Source organism: Saccostrea cucullata, unplaced genomic scaffold, assembly GCF_032062105.1.
Source record: "Saccostrea cucullata isolate Sc308-1 unplaced genomic scaffold, CSIRO_AGI_Scuc_v1 ctg3936, whole genome shotgun sequence".
Classification (NCBI taxonomy): Eukaryota; Metazoa; Mollusca; class Bivalvia; order Ostreida; family Ostreidae; genus Saccostrea; species Saccostrea cuccullata.
In genome coordinates, this window is record NW_026919176.1 from 96406 (window position 1) to 117737 (window position 21332).

General features: G+C 32.8%; 3 protein-coding genes across 3 annotated transcripts; 1 reads left to right on the top strand and 2 right to left on the bottom strand.

Annotated features, from left to right (window-relative positions):
• Positions 1-228: 228 nt before the first annotated feature.
• LOC134281565 (probable peptidylglycine alpha-hydroxylating monooxygenase 1) lies at positions 229-16936 on the top strand. Its single transcript, XM_062764004.1, has 12 exons — positions 229-358; positions 457-514; positions 611-698; positions 2442-2545; positions 6268-6345; positions 6564-6612; positions 9367-9440; positions 9527-9607; positions 9699-9778; positions 11279-11332; positions 12575-12624; positions 16762-16936. Exons 1-12 carry the CDS (start codon positions 257-259, stop codon positions 16913-16915), a joined length of 972 nt encoding a protein of 323 aa, XP_062619988.1. The 5' UTR covers positions 229-256; the 3' UTR covers positions 16916-16936.
• A 1992-nt stretch (positions 16937-18928) lies between these two features.
• Positions 18929-19701, bottom strand: LOC134281594 (uncharacterized). Its single transcript, XM_062764037.1, has 2 exons — positions 19303-19701; positions 18929-19096 (listed from the first exon to the last, which is right to left on the bottom strand). Exons 1-2 carry the CDS (start codon positions 19699-19701, stop codon positions 18929-18931), a joined length of 567 nt encoding a protein of 188 aa, XP_062620021.1.
• Positions 19702-20206: 505 nt separating this feature from the next.
• On the bottom strand, positions 20207-21100 carry LOC134281605 (uncharacterized). Its single transcript, XM_062764046.1, has one exon. It carries the CDS (start codon positions 21098-21100, stop codon positions 20207-20209), a length of 894 nt encoding a protein of 297 aa, XP_062620030.1.
• Positions 21101-21332: the final 232 nt, after the last annotated feature.

Sequence of the window (21332 nt, forward strand, 5' to 3'; positions counted from 1 at the left end):
GGAGTATAATTACTTATGTTTTTTTAATGTTAATGCTGACGAATTGCCAAAGTCCTAGGTCATTTATTAATTTGTTATCCAAAATCTTCTATTCAAATATTTTTTCCGTAAAAACCTTTCCTTGACATGTAATTCTTTCAAATTTTGACGTCATGTAGTTTCAAAGATAAACTTGATGACCCGTATATTTCACTATATATATATAAACATTTCCTCGATAACACAAGGAAATGAAAGCGAAGACAAAGGAAAAGACATGGCTTTCTCTATAATTGTATTTGCCACTTTATTTTGCCATATATGGGCAATGAATCGAGCTTCTACATCATTCTCGGTGCCAGTTATAGAAACGCAGACAGTAAGGGTTTTCGTGTTTAAAGCGATTTATTACAAAACAATTACGATAATGAAAAAATATGTTAATTAACATGGTTTATCAACATTTTAATTTTACAGTCGGACCAGTACTCTTGTTATGATTACAGTCTGGATCATGTTGAACTAGAACATTTGAGTAAGACAATGGTTTTGAAATAGTATGTGTACAAAACATTAAACTTGACATTATTTTACAAATAAAATATTTAATCAAAAACGACTTGTTTTGTAGAGAGCATTCGTGTTGATGTTGACAGAAGTAAAGTACACCATGTTACATTTTCATTCTGTGAAAATCCGCTGACAAATTCCTCTGTTTGGTAATTATTGATATTGTTCATATTTCTTATAGAGTTAGGAATATTTTTTACTCATGTTATTTGGTTTTTTCATCCATCCGCTTTTTAAAACACTATAGAACAGCTGTCAAGGGTATAATTTCTGAAAATATTTAAGTATTGGATAAGAATTGAGTGAATTTTAAGAAAACATGATAATTCTTTTATGACTTTGTTTTTGCTTTCTTGACCATCTTGTTTAAAAATTTCTTGAAGGGATTTATCTTTTTAACATTTAATATCGGCATATTCTTTAAAGGAAACAGAACTGATGTTAAATTTTCTTAAATAGAATCTCTAATATTATCAATTACAATTTGCTTATTCATTTCATACTAAAATATAATAAACGCGTGATTAGAAACTAAATTTATTTAATTTAAAAAAATTGAAAATGTTTGATGTATATACAATTTTGCACTTTAATAAAGTAAAACATCCTTAATATTTACAAAAAGAAAACAAAAGTTTTTTGCAATGTAAGGAATTTAGAAATTAAGAGCAGAAATGTATTGGGGCAAATCCAATACACCAGTAGTGTCAGTTCGTATTCAGTAAAAAGTGCTTATAGCGGATGTTAAACTTTACAAATGAAAATCAAAACTTTGGCACCTAAAGTAAGGTCTTCCCACAAAATTATACATTTGTGAAATATGAAAGTCCTTGAACCATCTGCTCAAAAGTTATGGCTAAGATTAACGTTTTTCAAAAGTAGGTCAAACGCCAAGGTCGATCTCAAAAGGGCAAAGTTATCGAATCGAAAGTATTGTCACAAGAATTTCATACATGAAGTACGAGGGCCCTAGCTTTACCTGTTCAAAAGTCTTGGCCAGAGTTATTGTTTTTAAAAAGAAAGTCAAACTCCTACGTAAAGGTCGAAGTTTCAAAGTTGTTGGTATCCAATGGAAGGTCTTGACATAAGGATTATGAATATGAAGTACAGAATGAACTCCGTAGCACCAACTTTCAAAAGTTATGGTACATGTAAGATAAAAGTTGTGTAAAATTTTAACAAAACTGGGTCAAACTCCAAGGTCAGGGTCAAAAGTCAAACTTGATCTTACCCAGAGAGAGCTCTTATCAAAAGGAATAGACTTGTGAAATGTGATCCATAGCCTCAATCAATCAAAAGTAATGGAAAAAGTGATTTATGCTTAATATAGATGTTGAAAATTCTGAGCATATTTTGAATCATTAATATAATTTAATATTATAAAATATTGAATGTTAACATTGAATAAAATACGTGTGTCTGAAAGTGATTTGAGTAATATTTAAAACAACCCAAAATTTCCTAAATAAGCATGAGATGTATTAGCAATTTGACAAATGTATACATTTACTTCTTGGACAAAGAAAAGTTTTAAAACATTTTCCCCATTTTCTTTTATTTTTTAAGCTGCTGATTTCTTTTCTATAGAAATGATTCAGCAATAAAAAAAATTTAATGTTAAAGTCGAAGATAATGAAGTGTTCGCTCTCAAAATATCAATAAACTGTACAAATGTGTGGGGACTGTTGGAAATTCCAAAGGTAGGTACCCCCTATTGACGGATCACACCCACCGTGAGTTATTGTATTGACCAGTTGGACGGAATGGTATAATATAGAGTAACATTGATGAAAAATAGAAGTCTACTTTTTTCCATTTTTCTTAAGCATGTTAAGTTGCAATAGAAAAGTATGTAAAATATATATTATACCATTCTAAAAAAAACTTTACAGGACCTGTGGTCATTTGCAAGGCCATGTGTGTGATGGATATGCTGTAAACGTTGCTGGATGGAATTCGAAAACTTTAGATACAGGGCATTTTGAATTTCCAAGTGGTAAGATGTTAATTTATATATATATTTCTTTTTACTTTTTTCTCAAATAAGTGCAATTAATATTCTTGTAACAATTCAGATTACTTTGTTGTATTAAAGACTCTAACATACTGTATTCAAGCAATCCTCTATAGATAACAAATAAAAGTGTAGCTTCTGAAAAACATTTTGTTTAATGTTTATTCAGTTATCATTCAAAGTTAGCAGTCTACGTCCTGTTCAATTAAGTGGAAGTAGTAATAATAGGAGTAGTAGTCTTTTGATTGGTGCATACGACAAATTTCTGCGAAATTAGAAAAAAAAATCTAAATTTTTGTTTAAAAAATTTATTATCCAATGCTTCAAAAATTCTCTATTTACTATTAAAGAATTACAAGCTGCGCGTTTATGTACAATTTGAAGCAGACGTCTGGGAAAGTATTGGATCGAAATTCTTTTCAAAATATATTTCAATTTATTTTTTTTTTCTTTGACGTTCGAGTTTTATGATTGAAAATGACAATATTTGCGAAGTATTAGAAACAATTTCAATCTACCTAGGCTTTTCTCATACACAAAGTCTTCATTGTTCATCCAGAAAACAAATTTTAGTTTCTGAATACATAGAAATGATTGCAGAACAAAATGTTATTCAGAAGCTTTTAAAAGAAATGTCTTTTGGGGGGCTATTTGATTTTGAAAGGCAAGGGGAGCTTTCATAGTTTGAAAAAAATAAACTCTCCTTGAAATATGAATGTTTTGTTCCTCCAATGGCAAGATAATATCCAATCTGACATTGACTTGTTGGGCTCGCCTAATGAAATACATATTTGATAATCAAGTACAAACATAAAATCAGTTACTCGGTGAAATAATTCACACTTTTCTTTACATGCGAAAGAATGTCATTCGAAATACTTTAAGGAGTATATTGATTTGATTATTAGTGTTTCGGACGGCAAAAAAAAAATAAATAAATAAAAATAAAGTCAAATTCAATTAATACAAGTGTGACGCACATCTTATTTTATTTATAGCATTTTAGACTTTCAGAATGTTATTGTTTATAAGCTTATCTTATAAAAAGAAGTTTTGGAGGTATATATAGTCTTTTGTTCTCTGATTTTCCGCAAAAACTTTAACCTTGTCCATAACTTTAAACTGGGAGGGACTATGGCTTCATATTTCACAGGTTTCTTCCTTGTAAAAAGACCTTTCTTTGGGTACCACCAAATTTGACCTTTGACGTTCACCTTTGAGTTTGACACACTTTATACACCAACATACAAAAACTTTTATTTTGGCCATAACTTGGGAACAGTTGGTGCTAGGACTTTTGTCCTTCACATATGTACATGTATATTCATTTTGGACAAGACTCTTTCATTGGATAACACCAACTTCGACCTTTTTACCTTGACCTTGGAGATTGATTAACTTTTAAAAAACTTTAACATTGGCCATAACTTTTGATCAGTAAAGGCTATGGCTTTCATACTTTACATTTTTAATCCATGTGAGAAGTCCTTTCATTGGATATCAACAACTTTGACCCTTTGACGTTGACTTGTAGTTTGACCTCTTTTTTAAAAAAAGTTAACCTTGGTCATAAAATTTTGAACAGTAAATGCTAGGGCTTTTATACTTTATATATGTAATCCTTGTGTTAAGACCTTTCATTGGTAACCAACAACTTTGTTCCTTTGACCTTGATTTTTAGTTTGACCTACTTTTAAAAAACTTTAACTTGGCACTAATTTTTTGGACTAGCGCTTTCATATTTCCTATATGTAATCTTTGTGCTTTCTCTAGAAACCAACAACCTTGACCCTTTGACCTTGACCTCGGAGTTTAACTTACCTTAAAAAAAAGTTAACCTTGGCCATAACTTTTGAAAAGTGGTGCTACGGTTTTATATTTCACATTTGTATTTCTTGTGAGAAGGCCTTACTTTCTGAATAAACATGTTTTATTTGCATTTGAGAAAATTTATACTTTGCTATGTTGCCATATGCAAACGGGAACGGGGGGGGGGGGGGGGGGCATCAGTAATTCACAAACACATCGTGTTTTTTCTGCGATGTTCGTTGTTTTTTTTCTGCGGACGTCTGAGTAAACATATCATTGGATTGAAATCCTTCTTTATAGCTTCATTTTAATCAACCTTATCTATTCTCTCTCCGCGGCGTTTATGATCAATCCTAAAGACCAGAAATAGTATTTTTAGACTATTCTTTCCATTTCGAAAGATTATCCCGGTTTCTGAATTGTATAATTTACCATTCTATTTTTGTGTAGATTGCCAATCTGGCAACAAATCTGGATATGTTTGTCTGCATTACAAAATTGATGCAACTTTCAACAGTAGAAACTGATTAAAAATTTCTTGAGGAAATAGCTGGCGTGAAATATCGTCACTTGGGTTGAACTTTCAAAGTTTGCACGTTATACGAAGTCATAGGGCTTGCAGAAATGTAATTTTTTAACCTTCCAAAATACAGTAAACAAATATTTATTCGCGTACGAAAAAATTTTCGCGAGGTTCGTGAGTGCCTTGTCATTGCTAGAATTTCTCACCGCGAACCGGTTCGTAAAGTCTCTGTGGCTATAAACAACACATCTAAAAAGTCTTGGTTTCGAAAAAAAAATCGTCGCAAACTAGTTAGGCCTTACCACCGGTGAATCGCTCAATGAAGTCACCGTTGGTTTAGAGTAGTGAATTTTCTGTTTTATTTTATTTTTGTACATGTATTAAAACACACTGAGTAAGTATCTGCGTGGCAGGATCTACGACATTTGTTGTACGATGTCCATAAAATCACTTCCGAAAGAAATTTAAAAGTTTTTTTTTAAAAAGATGAAGATAACAAAAAGTGTAAGATTTCAAGTAAAGCTTTAAACTCTAAACGGAATCAGGGCAACTCGCCCCCAAGAGAAGTCGCCCCCAACACTACCTAAGACAACTCGCCCAAAATTTGGGACAACTCGCCCCCACTCAAGACAACTCGCCTCCATTATTATTTTTCTTTTTGTGAATTGCAAGGGAAAACAACTGTTTATCAATAAAATATATTTCATATGCAAATCTTAATTTATAGTCGATATTCACAGTTGTAAAAGCTAGCCTAGGCTTTTATTTATTTATTTATTTTTCATGATTAATTTACATCAAATTTTTCATAAAAACACAGTGTAATGTATCAAAAATTTAACATAGATTCAAGAGGTAAATGTAGGATCTGTTGCAGTTCAGGCACATGATAAACACAAAGAAACTAACATTAAACAGTTGTCACTATGCCTTCAATACAACAGTGCAATGAAATCATCATAGATTTGAAAAGTTAAGCAATTCACGCATTTTAAGATGATGATAATGCAGCCAAATAACACGACTGTGTGAATATCATCTGCAAAGTTGTAAGTCAAGCAGACATAGAAGTAGATGATACGTAAAATAAAAGAGAAAAATAGCTACATATCTAAGGTAACCCCTTTTAACAACCATACGACCTTTGGCTTACGGTGATTATTTTTGTTGATCAATATAGGAATTCTACTTGCCGTTTTTTTTATGTTTTCCAACCTAATACATCATGTCCGTTGTTTAAACATTGATTATACATTTTCTCTAAATTATTTTAAAGGTTTAAATGTTGCTTTGTGAACTTAGAATGTTCTTTGATTCATGAATTTGTAAGTCACCGTCGAACAATTTCAGAACAATATCTTATCTATCTCAGGTGTAACTGTGAGGTATGGTAAGAAGACAAGACTTGTGCACCTTGTTACTCAAATTCACTTTCGTGGCGAAGTAAAAGGTAATAATTAAAATGGTGACTATTGGTAAGTTTTTGATTAGGATGTACAAAATATCTTAAATTTAGAATATTCTTCTTTACATCCTGTTTCGATACAACACAGATTATTGATAACAACGTACGTTGTATCTCATTAAGAAATAACCAAGAATGAAATACATGTAATTGATGCATTTCTTGTAAATGACTATCAATCGGACATTTTATCTCTTTTTTAGATTACCATGAACCCATAGTAAATGTAACTCTTTTTCCACACCAGAATGTGTGAGTAAAATATCCAATATTTTTATTTTTCCTCAAGTAATTAAAAATTAAACCATTTATGAGAGGGACATATATTAAAGTCAATGTTTATTCAAAATTTTATTTGATGCGAAGATTAAGCATTGTTGCTCCAAGTTCAAGTTCAAACTCTGAACTGTGAGGTTTCTGTATCATGCAATTCTCTTCTAGAATAGTATGCTGTGACTAGATATATATTTTAGGTTAATACCACAATTCAAACCTAATCTTTCCCTATCATCTCATGCCTTCCATCATATTCAACCTCTTTGGAAAGCTGGTACATTTTTTTTCTGCAATAGAAATCGTTCGTTGAATGAAGACTCCCGAGAGTAGTAAACTTCACAATAGTTAGGTTCACAGAATAGCTGATTGTTTTATCAGAGTGTAATGTGTCCTAGAGTGTCATAAGTAACTTGATTAAAGTCACATATGGCTAATTTTAACAGGTTCAGACTAACTAAATTTCTAAAATAATCTTTCTATTTGTTTTGTTACTTTATATACATGTAAAGATAGGATTTTCCTGAAAATTACACAATTCAAATCAATCAGATTTCATATATATCAGACATTTAGAAAAATAACCGATTATTTTTTTTACCGATTTGGCATTTAAATGTTAGACACAGTTAAAAGTCAATTTTACATGTATCATAGAAAGATGGGGACATTTAAGTTCAAATTCGATGAAAATTTTAATTTGAACGCAAATAACAAAATTTAATATAAAATTACACTAAATCTCGTATTTTCATTTTTAACTAAGATACGCCATATATAGCTTAAGGACAGATGATACAAAATACAAACAAACGTTCGTCTAAAAATTAGAAAAAAGTCTCTGTTTAAATAGTAAAAAGAACACGTTTCACCATGTAGTTTTTACTTATTTATTCAAATTATCAGAAAAATGGGATTTGAAGTGATAATTATTTGTATAGATTAATAAGGTTGGTTTCGGAAAGGCATAATTTTGAACATCATAGAATGTTTACGATTTCATTATATTCTAGTTATTTATCATTTGCATCATTTTCAAAGAAATTAGGCCAAAAATTGTATACCAACTCAGATATCCATTTATTTGTTTGTATTATGTGTCCTGAAATGTTTTTATTGAAAGTACATTTGAGAGCAGTGACAAATTTGTTGGGGTTTATTTTTTTTTCAAGTTTTTAAGTTTTAAGTTGCTTGTTCCGCTATAAAAATTAATTTATTGCATAATAATGAAACATTAAGATTCATTCAGCAAGAAATAACATGATCAACTTAGGCGAAGCCCTTGGTGAATATTTTTTTTTGCTGAATGTTTCTTAGTATTTCCCTCACGATCATGCAACAATGTATATTGTTTAACCCCAGTATAATTATCTTATGCAACGCTTTATCTGATTAGTGACAGGGCAAAAAACTTTATATTTTCCTGTCGTTGTCATCATTTTTATCATATTCAATCTTTTCAGAGACCTCGTATTTTCAAGCAATACTCATAGTTTTTTGAAGGAAATTCCAGAGAGTGACAAACCTTGAAATTAATATTTCTTCTCTACAGCAATGACTAGATTAACGACATACTTTTAAAGAAGGTTCCTTAAAGAAAAAAAAAGAAATGGGAATTTGAAATGTTTAAGGGACTTCATTTAAGTGTTTCAGTAGATTTACTTTTAAATTGAAAGAGAGTTTTGGAGCAGTGCCGAATTTGATGGTTTGCTTAAACTTATTTTTTTAACAATCTGCTTTTTCTGTATAAGAGCAATATTCAATTACTGCCTTTTTGGTCCTGTGAATTTCTGAAAAACTGAAACTGCTTCGTTTTAATTTACAATGCATTAAATATCACTTTGACTTTTGGTGATTGCTTATCTTGCAAAAATGGCGTAATTTTCTGGCTAGTCTATACATTATGACGTCACGAAATACGTAATTGTCCTCCAATTCTGAAAAATTCTACAAAAAGCGGTCAATTTCAAAGCTATACATAGATATTAGATATAAAGCGTAACCTCTGATCTAAAATATGCAACTATGAAATGATAGACCTGTTACCGAGGATTACAAATCATGTTTGATATTTTTTTTTTAAATCTGAGGGTGCGCTCATACTATTTTTTTTTTCTGAAAGTACTTAAATAAACCTGTTTTCCTTAAAATTCAAGAACATTGCAATTCCTTAAAGCCTGTTTTCCAAGCTCTGGACCTTTAGGAGAATATTTTTAGTAGGAAATTCAAACACAAAGTCTCTACTTTATTTTAATGTTTAAAATGGAAAAAAAATGCTAGTCAATAAATTTGTATATATACATAGGGCTATTTTCTGCAAAAAGTAAACCAAGCTCTTTGAAATAAGATTGCATAAATGTTCGAGAAACACAGATTTTTTTACAGTGAGAAAAATCTTATTTCCGTATGGCGAAGTTCTTTGGCGATATTATAATTTTTTTTGGGGGGGAGGGAGGGGGCCTTACATATTATCGTTATGTTATTTTCACGATCATGCAAGGAATGTATAATAAAAGGGGGATTTTCGTTCAAATTCTATTTAGTGATCTCAAAACTTTTGACACTTATTATCTATTTGTTTTTGTCTTCTAACGTTTTTTTTTTTCTCCAGAATTTCTTTCACGTCAAAACAAAATAAAATCATTTCAATCGTTTACTCTATTATTGATTTTAAAAGATTTGTAGAGTATGTTTGGAGTTACAAATGCAATATATTTTCTTGATTTTTTTCAGTAATCCCTCTTCTCTTAATTACCAGACGTACATGATTCTTAGTTCTGGATTCATTCCACAAAATTCAAATACAGGTATAATTCTTTGCTCAGTTTTCTTTCCACATGAAATTGAATTTCGTCATAATAATTAATTTTAAATCATTTTATAAACATTTTAGGATATTTTGCTGAAAGTGCTTGTGAGTGGAAGAAACCTCCAGTCACCGCCTATAAATTTTATTCACATACTCATCACTATGGTAAAAATCATTTGACATAAAAAAGATAAAATAATGTCTGAATTACATTTAGTTATTGTGGAGATGGGAATTATTGTAACTTTATTTTCAGGATTTATGGCTGAGGGATTCTTGATAAGAAATAATACTTGGCGTTTTATTGGTGGTGAACTAACCAAAAACCGAACGAGGGTAAATGCACGAAAACAGACATTTCATTTTTAATCATACATTTATTACAAGGTGCATAGCACTTTTTGACCAGTCCTGTACACTTCCTACCGAAGTCAAACGGACTTAGCCCCTCTGATTTATCAAGTAATTGATAATCTTAATGAGTTTGTCGTAGTTCAATTCAGTTTGGTGATCATTCTATGATTTTCAGTTTTATTAATACGATTTTTTAAAGGAACTTAAAATTCTCTTTAGATCTAATAATATGCATCCTTCTAACTTAATAGATTCTAAAAGTGTTGGTGAAATATGTAAAATATTTTAAATGTAAACTGCTGATGTGTTTTGCCAGTTTCGTAAAATTATTTTTCCTTCAAGTTAAACATTGAAATGTTGCCATTGTCAATGTGAATTGCCCTCGAGCTTCATAAGACCGCGGGACATTAACTGGCAAGATTGGAAAAATGCAGCTTACGCCATTTCTATCTGTTATAATCAAACCATTACATAATAGACAATGAAATGGGCGGGTACAATTCGACGCGGACGGCCGAGAAAACCTTGGATTGAAATTCGAATTTGAAATTTATTTTCAATCTACCGAGCTGTTTACAAAAGCAAAGTGTAAATGTATGATCTAAAAGACAAATAATTTCAATTCCGAAATACATGTTGCTTGAAATTTATATTGCTACGAGAAAAATAGCCTATATCATAATGTTTAGGATACTGGTAAAAGACATAGAAGATATATAATATTTTTTTTTTTTACAGCAGACGTCCGTTTGATTCTAGAAGGAAGGGGGGGGGGTGAGCTGTCAAAAATTGTCGAGTCAAATCATGCTTTGTACCAACAAATATTTCGGATGACAAGAGCTTTTTTTGTTTTGTCTCCAATGAAAAATGTTTGACATTTTCTTACTTATTTCCAAGATTTAAGCAATTTCCCAACGCATGCAGACATAAATTATACCAAACAGAAATCAAAATATTTATCCCTTCATACGTATTTCTTTAAAATCCTGGACAGAAAATTCTATTTATACATTATTTTTAAACTATACTGAAATTGAAATTATTTGTCTTCCGGGTCAGTTAGTTATAACATGGCTTTTAACTAGCTTAGGTGGATTGAAAATGAATTTCAAACTAGAATTTAAATCCAGTGCTTTCAGTGCCGTCCGTGTCGAATTGTACCCGCCTATTTCATTGTCTATCATGCAATGTTTCGATTGTAACAGATAGAAATGACGTAAGCTGCATATTTCCAATCTTGCAAGTTAATTTTCCGCGGTCTTAATACTCTGAATTGAGGTTATTTGTTTATTTTGCTGGGTTGTTTAATTACTAAATGTGTACTTTCATAGTAATACACACTTTAATACTATAAAACACATTTGTAATTAAACAATTGAGCAAAATAAACGAATATTAAAAATCTGTACAATATCTGTCTTACCTATTTTTTGACAACAAAAGGCTTGAAACAGTAACAATTCATAATTTGATAATTTTAAGGACTGGAGTAGCATACCCGGAGGGCCTCTGGTCATTTACCCTGGAGACATTATTGTAAGTATTTTCTGTTAAAAATAATAGTTTAACGCTGGATTATACCATGTACATGACATCCAGCAACTCAATAACATTCTCTAACCACTCTAACACAGGGGCGAGCTGAATTTCAATCTACTTTGGTTATTTTCCCACGCATAGTGTAAATGATTATTCTATGGAAGACTGGTAAATTTTGGGAAATATACATGTACATACTCTTTCACAGGATGGCAAAAATAGATTTCTAAGTTCAGCGACATTAAATAAAAGGCCTAATGCCATGAATTGAATTGTCGATAACAAAGTGTCTTATTCATTAGTACATTAAGAGATTTGGACTATAAGTTAGCAAAGATAAAAAAGAATATTAACTCATTAGTCCTGAGGCGGCATTCTCATGTTGATTTAAGATACTTGCGAACCGAATTAAATTGTTAAGTCACAAGTTTTTGAAACTACAATACTTTTAGTACTTCACAATATCGTTTTTTTTTTTTTGGTTCATTTATAAAATATACAATCTGTTGGAAAGATTTTTATCACACTGTCGAGATTTGTCTATACTTTGTGCAATTTAAATCTTGCATGTCCTGTGACGAAAGTGGAGTGATATTTTTGTTTTATCGATATCGGTACTAAAGGCATTGTGCTTATGATTATTCTTATTTCGGCGTTTAGTTCGGTTCGCAAGTATTAAAATGAACTCTTGATTGGAGATGGCGAAATTTCCAATTTTCCTAATGGCGCCGGTGTTCTGACGTTTTCCTGGCACGTAAAATATAAAAATCGTAAAACAGCCTGAAAAAGGTCAAATATATCGGACTACTGGTCATCAGATCTCAGAAAAAATTATCTGCCTGCAAAGGTTTAATATGCATAAATAATTAAATTTAATTTTTAGAAAATGTTTTGAATATTCGACTAAAATTTGAAAATTCCTATCGAATAACCGCCTAAGGAAAATGAGTTAGCTTCCCAAGTAATCAGACAAAAAACGAAAGACAAGCATTGATTGTTAAGGAAATTGATTTTCACTAGAAAATTGTAGAAAAATTCTTTTATTTCACTTATAATAATACTTCTGTTTGCTAACAGTTTATTTTCATGTTTAAATATTTAAATTAAAAACACTGCAATATCTCCTCGGCTAAAAAGCAGTCTTGAACAATATATTTCCCTTGAAATTTAAATTTAGCATAAGATGTAAATTGAATTTTTTTGTTGACTCTGTTGTAAATGTGTTTTGAAATATTTTAGGCAGCCAGATGCCTTTATATTAACAAGGAAGATAAGCCAGTACCTTTTGGGTAAGTAACTTATTTATGCTAAACGCACAGTAAGGGTATAGCAGAGTATGATTTCTTCAATAACCAACTTTCTTCCTGGAATCTGTACTGTAGAGAACCTAAAGCGTTCTAGCGGTTACAGAATTAAAGAACCGAAATATTTCACTTCTAGATCTAGAGACAAGCTGGGGATATGAAACTGTTTTTTTTAAATCGTCGTTAGTCATTGCAATTTTCCTCTTTTCCTAACTGTGACAGTAAAAAAAAAATGGCGATTTTTTTACTGCTTAGACTCATATAAGATTGAAAATTTACCAGTCATTTTACAGTAAATGGACTTATTTTCAATGTAATAACTACTTTCTATTATCTATTATATACTATACGATCTAGACAGTGATTCCTTAAATAAACTCCAAAATGCCTGCACTTGAATTCATCTATACTCATCTAAGACTAGAAATTATTATCGGTACGAGATGGTATCGGATCCGTATACAATTTTTAGAATTCATTCACCTATTTTATTTATTATGAATAAAATTGAAAGTGAATTTTCATTTTCGATAAACAGCAGGTGAATGGAAAAGAGTGTGAGAGAGAGTATGATGGAGGTTTCGTTGTTGTATTTAAGTTACTGACTATTTTTAAGTAATATGACAACAAGAGTTCTTTTTACAAGTGCGTGATAACACGTCTTAAAGAATTATTTCATTAAAACTTGTTTTAATAGAATATTTTCCGAAAAAATAACAAAACATGTTTCTTGGATGATAAAGGCCACAGCTTTAATAATTGTTTCAATGACAAATGTCAGACAAGCATTTAACAATCATTGGGTGCCACACACCAAAATCGATAACGGGCGTTATGGCACCTCGCCTTCTAGGGTAATCCATAGCAAGGCGTAACAATATTTATAAATCGACTCCTAGGGTACCCCTTAGCGAGTCAGCTGGGATATGTAATTGCCTCCTAGGGGATTCCTTAGCGAGGCTACTACCTGTTATACCGAACAGGTAAGCCCACTATACCGAGTAGGGCAAAAATAACCACCCGTTATACCGAACGGGGTACGAGGTTACTGTTATACCGAACAGATCCCTCACACAAGCTCCTAGTGCACTCCATAGCAAGCTTGTATTGGCTCCTAGGGTAGCCTTAGCGAGCCACAAAAATCTCTACCAATCACGTAAAATAGATAATCATACATAAACAATAATTAATATAATGATGACAAATGACATTTAAAGCTGCGACAGCAACATATCGTCATTCCTCAGTCCCATTGCCTGTAGATCACAATCTTGCGCACATAAACATAAAACATCCATAGTTAATTGTAACCTGAAAAATACAAATAAACAGCAGAAACAACAGCATCTCAAATTCTTAACATGTTTAAGGTAGCAATCTTTCAACAACTAAGATTTAATTTCTCATTAATGGGAGTGGTGGGTGGGAAACAATTATCAAAGTGCAGAATCGCTGGGAACGCTATAGAACAAGAGGAGGAAAACGCCACGTGCGCCCCTCTTTTATACTCGCGGCAATCGGGGGAACGTGTCAAAAGACCTACCCCCTGTGTTTTCGGAAATCAATTAAATGCGTTTAATGAGCAATTGCTTTAAACGACATTAATAGAATATTTTCCGAAAAAATAACAAAACATGTTTCTTGGATGATAAAGGCCACAGCTTTAATAATTGTTTCAATGACAAATGTCAGACAAGCATTTAACAATCATTGGGTGCCACACACCTAAAGAATTATTTCATTAAAGCTTGTTTTAATAGATATAGTTATGTGAAAACTGATTCAAAATCAAAGAACGCATATCGTTTTCATGAATCTCGTATCTGAGTTTATTGCAATTACCATTATGTTTCATGCAAAAGCGCGTTTAATTGCATTATTCATTGCATATGCATGAAGTAAGCTATAGATTTTAAATGCGTCACAAGATTAATAAGAGGTATTTTCTTATCTGAACGCTTGAACATGTTTCAATCACTCTTCAATTGATACTTAACTTTCGACCCAAGCACTTCCTGTATAACATCTAATAACCAGAAATAAAAGGAAATAGGTTATTGTAAGTAGCGGCAGCTATTCTCAACAAGATCCCAACATTACAAGATCCAGAACTTACGTATCTCGTCTACAAGTACGGGCTGAAAATAAATTCGGTGAAAAATCAGTTGCCTCTGCAACAGAGGTGAGAAAGTTTGTGTATTGAGAAACAAGATGAAACTGAAAAAAAATGTGAGTCTTATAAATGAGTGTATATAAGAAGCAGTAAAACCTGAATCGAGCGTCTTATTGAAAGCAATTCACAGGCAATACTCCATATAGTCTTCTGTAAGCACAGAATAGATCACTCCGGATGGATGCAAATGGACGCATTGCAAACCGTAACCTAATCCAACAAATTAGCAAACTAAGTCAATGAGGCATAGTCGTAATATTTCTACTGTTTCACATTCCGATATTTACTCCTCTGGACTTTGATGAATTATACTGGATTTTGTTAAATAAACGACTTTCATTGACTCTAATCATTGTAGAAAATTCCTTTTCTGCAATTAAAATCAACACATTAGTTACGATATTCTTAGATAAGAATATGTTCTTAAAATTGAACACATGCTATGTTACTGTATTGGCATGCGTTTTGTTTTTTAATTACAATGTTTGGTTTACTATGGATACACTGTTTTAGATTACCTTGATTTCCACACAACAAATATAAGAAATTTCATGCACCCTCTTTTCCTTAATTATTTTTTTCACTCGAAATCCCCTCTCTGCCGTAATTATAAGCTCTGTCCTGTCAGAAGCATGTACATGTACACTGTAAAGTCACATATTTTCTTGGGGTCAAATTTTCGTGTTTTGAGAAACATCTCTTTGTTCAAGGGGATTTGATTTCTTGGATCAAGAATAAATGAGTACTAATGTATGTGACATTTTCATTTCATGTTGGACATGAATTTGTGGGTATCGTCATTCCTCGAAAACATCGAAAATTAAGCCTCTACGAAAATTTTTGATTTCACAGTAATATCTCATTTTAATTATACGTACATGCATATTGAACTTTTGCAAGAAGACTTTAACAATCGACGGCTCACTCTTACACCAGAAAAACATACTGAGTCTCTTTTGCGATAGGATTTTTTAGCGTTTCTGTTGATTAAATGACAATAACGGTTCATTTTTAATTACTACACTGTAAAAGAAAGGAGCTGAAACACATCTACTATTTATTCCTTCCCTTCCATCCTTGACAAACTCCTGCCAAGTTTTCTTCATGGAATGTTTATTTTTCTTTTTCTTAATTTCTTTGAAAATTGAAAGAAATGGAGATGCATTCTCTCAAAATTAATTTTATGTAAATGTATTCGACCTCCAATAATCATTTGTGTTGATTAATAATGTTAGTGCTCTTAATCCATTTATAACTATGACCTTTATTAACGATTTCTTATCCATTATCAATTCTGTACCTCCGTACATAACGCATTTCTCAAAGAAAGTCGCCAACTGCAAAAGTCAGTGCTTCTCGGAAGAGTCCATTACGTGTATAATAACATCAACATTTTTTTTTTTCTCTAGATTTTTTATAAAAATATTTTAATATGACACTTTAATGAACTTAAAATGTTATATCCACTGTTTATTGCAAAAAATTCGTTATCGACTCACTGTACCCCTACTATTAAATTCTTTGCAATCTCGAATAGATAGAGTGATTCAACAAAACAAATGACGAACTGGGAGTCTGTGATAATACAAACTTATTTCTTCAGGGATTTTATTTCTCTCGCCACGGGATGCATTATTTTGTCGCTAAGTGTAAAACCGAGCGGGTACCTCCTAACCTGAATTATTTGGTTAAAAAAAAAGAATTTCACGTAAAGCCTCGCGGAAAGGTGACGTTTAATTCAAGGGAGAATTTACCTCAAGCAGATTTTCGTGCATATTTTATACTAAGACAATATTCTAGACACTGAAAGATCCATTTATTAATCATTTGATTTTTTTCCTTAATATACGTGCATGTACTAATTTTAATTAAAAGCGATGTTGAAAAAAAGAGTTTTTTGTGTGTGAAACGTATCTGTACATTAACTTATAGACTTTTCTTCATTCTAGATTAACAGACCAGCAAGAAATGTGCAACTTTGAGGTCAACTTTGGATATGAATCCCGTTATTCTAAGGAGTTTAAAAGAAGTTTTGCTTGTATGTCAAACACACAAGAGTTTTCTTTTTGTAAAACTAAAGCTCTTCATGGATTTTGTCAATAAATAAAGATTTATCTAGCAAAATTTTATTGATTTTTTTTTCGTCTTGTCAACTGACAGATAACAACAGCTCCAATATTCTATTTCTATTCCTGCATTCCATAATATTTGAGAAAAAGGAATTCATTTGGGTTGATAAAGTCATTTTAGTACGATTGATTGATTGTATATTATTTATCGTCACTATCGAGAATTTGTCATTATTATGGAGAAGCCTCCACTTGCCAGTGGAGAGCTGCTAATTTTTGTCTTAAACTTGACACTCGGGACCTCTGAGCAGGGAGGCATCTTTTTCGTCCCAGAACCTTCTGCGACAGGGGACCTCGTAGTGGGACTCGAACTTCCGATGTAAGGATCATTTTACTTCGCGACCCTAGAGTAGACGCTCTAACCACTGCTCCACGCGGGCGATAGGTAGTACTCTTCTTAGTGTCCATCAGAAAACAGCTGAAACCTTGCATCCGCTAAAATAAATCACGCCAAAATTATTGGCATACCTTTGAGTCGGCAAAACGCCAAATTTTACACCCGCCAAGAAAATCCGCTAAACGGTATTTTGGTACGAAAACACAGAGAGAGTCGTGCATTTTTTGACAATATCTAGCAATGTGTATGAAAACTGTCTATCAAAATACGACATAATGATAGACTATTTTTGGTTACAATTTCATAACAACTAAAGAATTATTTTTGAAGGAGTGGATTGCATGCAATACATGTTAAGAAGATACTAGGACAGATTTTACCATTAACTTTCTTAACATAACTGACTTCCTGGTTTGAAGTATAGAATTTAGGCACGTAGGGGTTGTTCGCCTCATTTATCTTCTTTATCTTTGACTATCTCTTCACTATGTGAAGAAGCGAAAATTATGCACATTGGTTTGTGTATTTTATAGTGTAGGGGTACATGTAGCCCAATAGAAAGAAGACAAATAAATCTCTGTGTTATCATAGGTTATAATACAGAAAACGATTTGTAGGATCAGATTTAATTTTCGAATGGAAAAAAATGTAAATCATGTTTTTTTGTTTAATAAGGAAATTCAATATCTTCCTTTTCATTTTCGAATTTGAAAACCCTTGTAATACATGTATTTCAAATTTTACCAGAATAATAATTCTCAGTGTATCAGACTGCTTTAACAACCGATAAAATTACATGACCATTGCTCATGACAACATTGGTCCTTCATCACGGCCTGAGAAGAGTAACAGGTACGTCGTTACCATTTCGGATTACTTCAACCGATAGATAGAAGCATGTCCAGTCAAAAATCAAGAGACAATAATAATTGCAAAAGTGTTTGTTAATGAATATTTCAAGGTGTGGAATCCTACATGTACAAAAGGTTCATTCTGACAAAGGCAGACAGTTCGAGTCGACGTTGTTTCAAGCCTCGTAAAAAATGTTGCATATAGAGAAAAGGAACAACACAATTCAATCCAAAGAGATCGCTTAGTAGAGGGATTCTACAGAACACTGGAGACATGATAATCAAATATACTTGTCAAAATTTTAAGTCCCCTCTTTAATTATTTCAAAAAGTTCAAAACCTTAAAATCAATTTACTAGTTGCTTACAAATTTGCCTGTAATTAGTCCGTTACCGTTTTTGTTAAAAAGCATGAAGTTCGAGTTCCATATGTTTTTCGATTGTATTTTTAATATTTCTACTTCCATATGTTCTCCATCGTTAATTGATAACGAAAAACAGAAAAAAGGCTTGATTAAAATGCGGTGCATGTCGACACAACATGTGCAAGTGAAGTTGAAATGGCCCAATCTGGTCTTAGTTAACGAGATTTTTGTTTCCTTTCACTGTATGTCTTTATTTTACTTAAAACCTTCATAATTACCACCCGAAACTTCCTAAATGTTTTAAATCAGTTACTTACTTACTTATCCTCTCCGTGCCCCGGAGGACGCATGAGGCCGTTCAACAACGAACGCCACTTACGGAGGTCACTGGCAACAACTTGCACCTCCTTCTAACCCAGATCTTCCCTTCCTCTCTCAACAGAGCCTCGCTAGGTGTTCTTTGGCCGTCCTCTTCGTCTCTTTCCCACAGGCGCCCATGTGAGAGCTGTTGTAACGTGTAAGTTCTCTTCCCTTTGGAGGATGTGGCCTATCCATCTCCATCTTTTTCTTTTGATGGTGCTTGATTGAGGTATGAATCTTGTTCTTTCATATAGTTGTTGGTTATTTATCTTTCCAGGCCAGTGTATTTTGAGGATCCTCCTAAGGCATTTTCGGTGGAAAGTATCAAGCTTTTCGGCTTCGTTTTTTGTTGTTCTCCATAGTTCAGCACAATACAGCAACACAGGTAGAACGTTCGTGTTGAAAATCTTAAGTTTGGTCTTTGCGCTGTATTATGCTGACTTCCATACCTGGGCAAGGAATGCAAAGGCGGTCCTGGCTAAGCCTAGCCTTCTCCCAATATCTGCCTCAGTTCCTCTAGTCTTGTCCATTGTGGCACCCAGGTTGAGAAATGTTTCGACCTCTTCTATTTCTTTATCATTCAACATGATTGCATCCTTCTCCTTCCCATTTATTTTCATGCTTTTTGTTTTTTCGACATTAATTTTTATGCCTGTATAATCCAGGACAGCATGTAATCTCCTGGTCTTCTCTTGCATGTCGCTGTGTTTGCTGGAAATAAGTGCAAGGTCGTCTGCATAGTCCAGGTCTTCTAAAGTGGACATAAATTTCCAACGTATGTCTCTCTTCTTATTGTTGGTATTTCTCATTATCCAGTCTACCACAATGATGAACAGGAACCCAGACATAGCATAACCTTGTTTCACTCCTGTCTGTACTTTGAACCAGTCTGTTGTTTTCCATTCTCTATGACACAACTAGTGCTTCCATCGTATATTTTTTTGATGATATCCACGCACGCGCCCGGAATTCCATACTGCCTTAGTATGGTCCACAGTTTCTCTCTAATTATGCTGTCAAAGGCTTTTAAAAAATCTATTAAACTTTTGTACAGTCACTGTAATGCTTGCCACTGTATAGATTGTTCTAAAATATTTCTTAGAAAATGTAAATCTGTTCTGATGTTCCTCTTCCTCTTCTATATGCAGCCTGATCTGGTCTCAGTCTGTCCTCTAATCCATCTCTAATTCTACCAATCACTATTCTGCAAAATACTTTTGATGGCACTGATAGTAGTGATATTTCTCTATAGTTGTCACATATTGTTAGATCTCCCTTCTTAGGTATTTTGACAATGAGCGATCTCTTCTAGTCTGTTGGTATTTCTTGCTCACTGATGATTCTGTTGAACAACTATGTTAGCTCTGCTGTTGAATATGATACGCTCTCCTTTAATAGCTCCGCATTGATGTTATCTATGCCAGGACTCTTTCCCCTCTTCACTTTTTGGATTGCTTTTTCAACCTCCTCCTCTCTAATTGGTGTTGTGTCAATTTCTTTAATTTCATTCTCGTGGATGATGCATCCTTCGCGTAAATCCATTGTTTCTGTTGGGACGTTTGGGACCTCTCCAAAATGCTCTTTCCATCTCTCCAATATTTTTCCATCCTCAAAGATTAGATCACCATTCTTGGACCTTATGCCACTTGTCCTGTTTCTTCTTCTCCCACAAAGCTGCTTGGTCAGTTGGTAAACTTTATTCAAACGGTTTGTATTTGCTGCATTCTCTGCTTGGTTAGCTACATCTTCCAAATTTTTCCTTTTATCACCTCTTGCGCTTCTTTTCACTGCTTTGTCTTTGGTCTTATATTCTTCTCTCTTAATTTCCTTTACTCTCTCCAAATTTGATCTTCTATTTCTTCCTTTAGTTTTCTCCTTATATCTATGGCTCTGTAAGTTTCTGCAGTTAGCCAGTCTTTGTGCTTCCTTTTTTTCTGGCCCAGGATCTTTTCTGTCTGTTGTTTCATTATAAGATTCTTTTACAAGAGTCCATTTTTCATTAATTGTGTTTTCGTCATCGACCAGTTGCTGAAACCTATTCCTTGGTTCAATTTGGAATCCTTTGCTTATTTTTGGATCTTTCAATTTGTTGACACCATACATCTTCCTGTTGCTTTCCTTTGGTTTTAGGTTTCTGCAGAGCTTCATCTTTACTTTAGCCAGTACTAGATGGTGAACTGAATTGACATCTGCACCACGCAGAACTTTTACATCACATACAGACTTCTTGTATCTGCCGTTCACCATTACGTGGTCAATTTGATTCCTATCTCTTCCATTAGGTGACTCCCATGTATGTTGAGGTGCTTAAAGAGTGTTCCACAGATGATTAAGTTACTAAGAGCGCACATTTCTGCGAACCTCATGCCGTTTTCATTCATAGTCTCAATGCCCTTTTGTCCCATGACTCTTTTTCATCCATCATTCGACTTTCCCACTTTTGCATTTGCATCACCTATTACCATCAGTATGTCATGTT

What these genes read in the sequence shown, in the direction of transcription:
- LOC134281605 (XM_062764046.1), bottom strand. Translation starts at nt 21,100, where the DNA reads ATGGTGAACGGCAGATACAAGAAGTCTGTATGTGATGTAAAAGTTCTG.
- LOC134281594 (XM_062764037.1), bottom strand. Translation starts at nt 19,701, where the DNA reads ATGTCTGGGTTCCTGTTCATCATTGTGGTAGACTGGATAATGAGAAAT. An exon ending in CCTTTGCATTCCTTGCCCAG is followed by an intron (nt 19,097 to 19,302) that starts GTATGGAAGTCA and finishes ACTATATGAAAG; the next exon opens with AACAAGATTCATACCTCAAT.
- LOC134281565 (XM_062764004.1), top strand. Translation starts at nt 257, where the DNA reads ATGGCTTTCTCTATAATTGTATTTGCCACTTTATTTTGCCATATATGG. An exon ending in TGTTGAACTAGAACATTTGA is followed by an intron (nt 515 to 610) that starts GTAAGACAATGG and finishes CTTGTTTTGTAG; the next exon opens with AGAGCATTCGTGTTGATGTT. An exon ending in TTCACATACTCATCACTATG is followed by an intron (nt 9,608 to 9,698) that starts GTAAAAATCATT and finishes CTTTATTTTCAG; the next exon opens with GATTTATGGCTGAGGGATTC.